Below are 3,427 nucleotides of genomic sequence, written 5' to 3'. Positions count from 1 at the left end.
CCATTCATAATGTAGGCCTACGCTACAGGGGTCATGTACCCGCGTGATTATAATGATTTTCCCTTCCAATTATTTTGATTTCAAGTCAGTCGACATTTGTTCGTTTTATTTTGTTTTATATTGCTGTCTTGTGTATTTCTGAGGGTCCCATATCATACAAGCTTTGCTTCTTAGTGGAACCCTCCATTTCTATCCCCATCCTTAGTTAAAGGGATAGTAGAGTTTTGGTTGAGGCCTTATTTCAGGTTTCAACGTATTTTAGTGAGATAACGAGAAAACTCTTAAGAAATATAAAAGAGCATGTAATTCCATGAGGAATTCGACTTTAATTTGATGAAAATTGGTTTTGCAATGGCTGAGATATCCATTCCAATAATCACCTCATTACAATCGCTTTGTTTTACCTTGTTTTTCGACGTTTCAGTCATTCCAAACCCGATTTTCATCAAATAAATTTTGAATTACTCAAATGGTATGCTCTGTACTATTTCATATGTGTTTTCTTGGTATCTTGCAAAAAGTTAAAAGCCCAATTCTCATCTCCACCAATACTGAACCATCCCTCTAACTTGTATATACGCTTTGTTAACAAACATGATAAATAATTGGTTCTTTTTTTTTCATCTGCTACTCATTTTCATATGTACCATGTTAAATCACATTCTGCAATTATTACAAATATCCTGTGCGCATACATTGTTTATAATACCTTTGTTTATTTGATGGAAGTGAAAATAAATTTCAATCTTGAATCTTGTATGATTCCCAATACCACTTTTGAATACTTGTTGTCATGTTGATTAGAAATTCATTAGGCTCTTACTAATTTTGTGTTTGTTTATTATCTGCCATATTGTTGTTCCGTTATCAATAGAACAATAATATCGCAAAACATTATGTTGTAAAAGATCCATGTTTACCTCTAGAATGGTGAACCGTTCATAGAAAGTAGATACATAAGTCAATATAACCATGGTCCTTTATGAAGTGTATGAATATTCATGTGGCATTATGTTTAACAGAAAAAAAGGCCAAAGCAAAAGCACGTAAAAATCATGATTCGTAGATCACAACAATTGGCATCGTCAATCAATCTATAAAATGAGTTTTACTTTATACGAAAAAATACACACATAGAAAAAAAAAAACAAACTTTGAAACGCAGAAGCTTGGAAAGCCCATTCATAGTGTCGTGTAGGCCTTTGTAAGCTACAGGCCAATGTACTACCGTCATTATAATCATAATGTTCCTACACAACTGTAGAACTAACAGTGAATATAAAAGCTTTCAATTCATCTAAACATCTTTTTCCCTATACATTTCAAATAAAATGTTGTAACTGACCCCAATTTGCTTTTGGAATGGCCAATAACCCATAGAAAACTAATTTTTTGAAATAAGTAAGATCGTTATAAGTGTAGAATATTTACATGAGTATACGTAGCACAATGTGCACTCAAGTATTACACGTAAACGTCAACCATCTAAATCCCCATAGTGTATTCTTTTTACTCACGTCAGTTTTTATTTTTGTTCTACTACATGTATTCTACTGTAGAAGAAAATCATCTATCACATTTCACATTACTCACCAAAAATGTAAAGTCTATTTTGAGTGCAGAAAGCTATCTCACCACTCTCGAACTCTTGTAGATAGAACCAATATCTGTTTGGTTTTATTTTGAAATCAGTGATGAGATTGTGCACGTGCTCCAAATTCATCGTGTATCGATCGATACTGACGAGACCCTCCTTGTCCTTCACCCAGGCTACAATGACCGAATCATCTTGACAAACAGCTGGGTAGGCATCCATACCCTCCTTCTTCAAGACATTCTCCTTCTTCCCCTGACCATCAAGACACACGACAGCTGATTCATCTTTCAGCATCAGTTTCCCCGTGGTGTGAAAACAGAATAATTGCTCAGGTATATATTCATCACACATTGTTTCCCTGACTGCCTTACCACCCTGTGGGGTAAATACCTGGATTTTCTTGGGCTTCCCATAACCCACGTAGATATTATCATCTTTATCCAGAGTGAGACTTGGTCCAACAAACAATCCTTTATCCAAACTCATCGTCTCGAACATGACGTCAAGCTTCTTCCAGCGTGGGGTGTACAGTGACATCTTGTTGTCTGTATCACGTACAACACTTCGACCATCAGACAGGAATCCAATTCTCCTGACACAGACGTCCTTCAGCACGGTCTGCTGTAACTCGCCATTAGGGGAGTATAGGTGGATTCCGTCATAGTGCGAACCCACCGCCATCTTACCGTCTGGTGCACAAGTCATACAGTTCATGCCGCTTTCGCCTGGAAGCTCCTTGTCTGTCTTTACATCCCAGCTCTGAATCAGCTTTCCAAGACAGAGTTTATTGACCTCTATGTGTCTACGGAATGAAATCTTCTGAGCTCGTTCTGTCACACCTCTCGGTGATTGGTCGCTAGGATCATGTCGTCCAAGAAAGCTCTTCAAGTTCTTGCACAACGTGTCATGTGCAATCAAGGCGTCTTTTTCTAGGGGTATCTTAACACCGTTAGCTACCAACTCTTCCATTGCGTTCATTTGAAGAATTGTTTGGTGACTTTCTTCATCCATAGCTTGTAATTCCTTCTCGAATTTTTCAGACCATCGTTTCACTTGACATTTCAGGGTCTCTCTTCTGGTTGACAATAGTTGTATGTATTCTTCGTACGTCTTGTCGATGCCATTATTGAGTCTTCTCATCATGTTTGTTATTTCATTGCGTTGTGTCTGTATGAAATCGATATGATTTTCAATGGATGTTTTCTTTGATTTTGCGTCTTTTTGCAACTCCTTGATTATTGTCATCAGTTTCTCCTCATGTACAGCTGCCTCTTCGATGTGATGTCCTGCTTGCAAGTGTCTTAACATGCCGCATCTTAAACAGACGTACTCTCGACATCCGGTACAGAAGCACTCTTTATCATCATTTGGATGGTTTTTGCATTTTTGTCTCCTCTTAACGGGAACTTTCCCCGAAAGTATCTCACTCATGGCTATCACTGTGTGAGTGGAGAATGGTGCCCAGCTGGAATGTTTTGAGTCGCATGACTTACACATATATTTCCCACAGTCCTGACAGTAGGACACAGCTGGTGGCTTTTCGTCCATCTCACAAGCTGTGCATGTTGGACTTTTGGTTTTTACTTCTTCCACTAGAGAACTTAGGGGTACGTTTGTTTGTAACTTACTCACATCTCCACTGGGTATGGGTGTTTCTTTCCTGCATACAGGGCATGTTACAGTTTGTTGCTCTGGTTGGGTTTGAAAGATACGTTGCAGACATCCTTTGCAGAAGGTGTGAGAACATGTCAGTGATTTAGGTTGGTTGAAAAGTGTCAGGCAGATAGGACACTCTAGATTCTGGCTGCTGATTTGATGAAACGTTGCCAT

At 38.4% G+C, this 3,427-nt stretch overlaps 1 protein-coding gene across 1 annotated transcript; it reads right to left on the bottom strand.

The window, feature by feature from the left end:
- Positions 1-1,585: 1,585 nt before the first annotated feature.
- On the bottom strand, positions 1,586-3,427 carry LOC140227185 (E3 ubiquitin-protein ligase TRIM71-like). The gene has a single exon (XM_072307614.1). It carries the CDS (start codon positions 3,425-3,427, stop codon positions 1,586-1,588), a length of 1,842 nt encoding a protein of 613 aa, XP_072163715.1.

Source organism: Diadema setosum, chromosome 4, assembly GCF_964275005.1.
Source record: "Diadema setosum chromosome 4, eeDiaSeto1, whole genome shotgun sequence".
NCBI lineage: Eukaryota > Metazoa > Echinodermata > Echinoidea > Diadematoida > Diadematidae > Diadema > Diadema setosum.
This window is presented reverse-complemented; position numbering and strand designations above follow the sequence as displayed.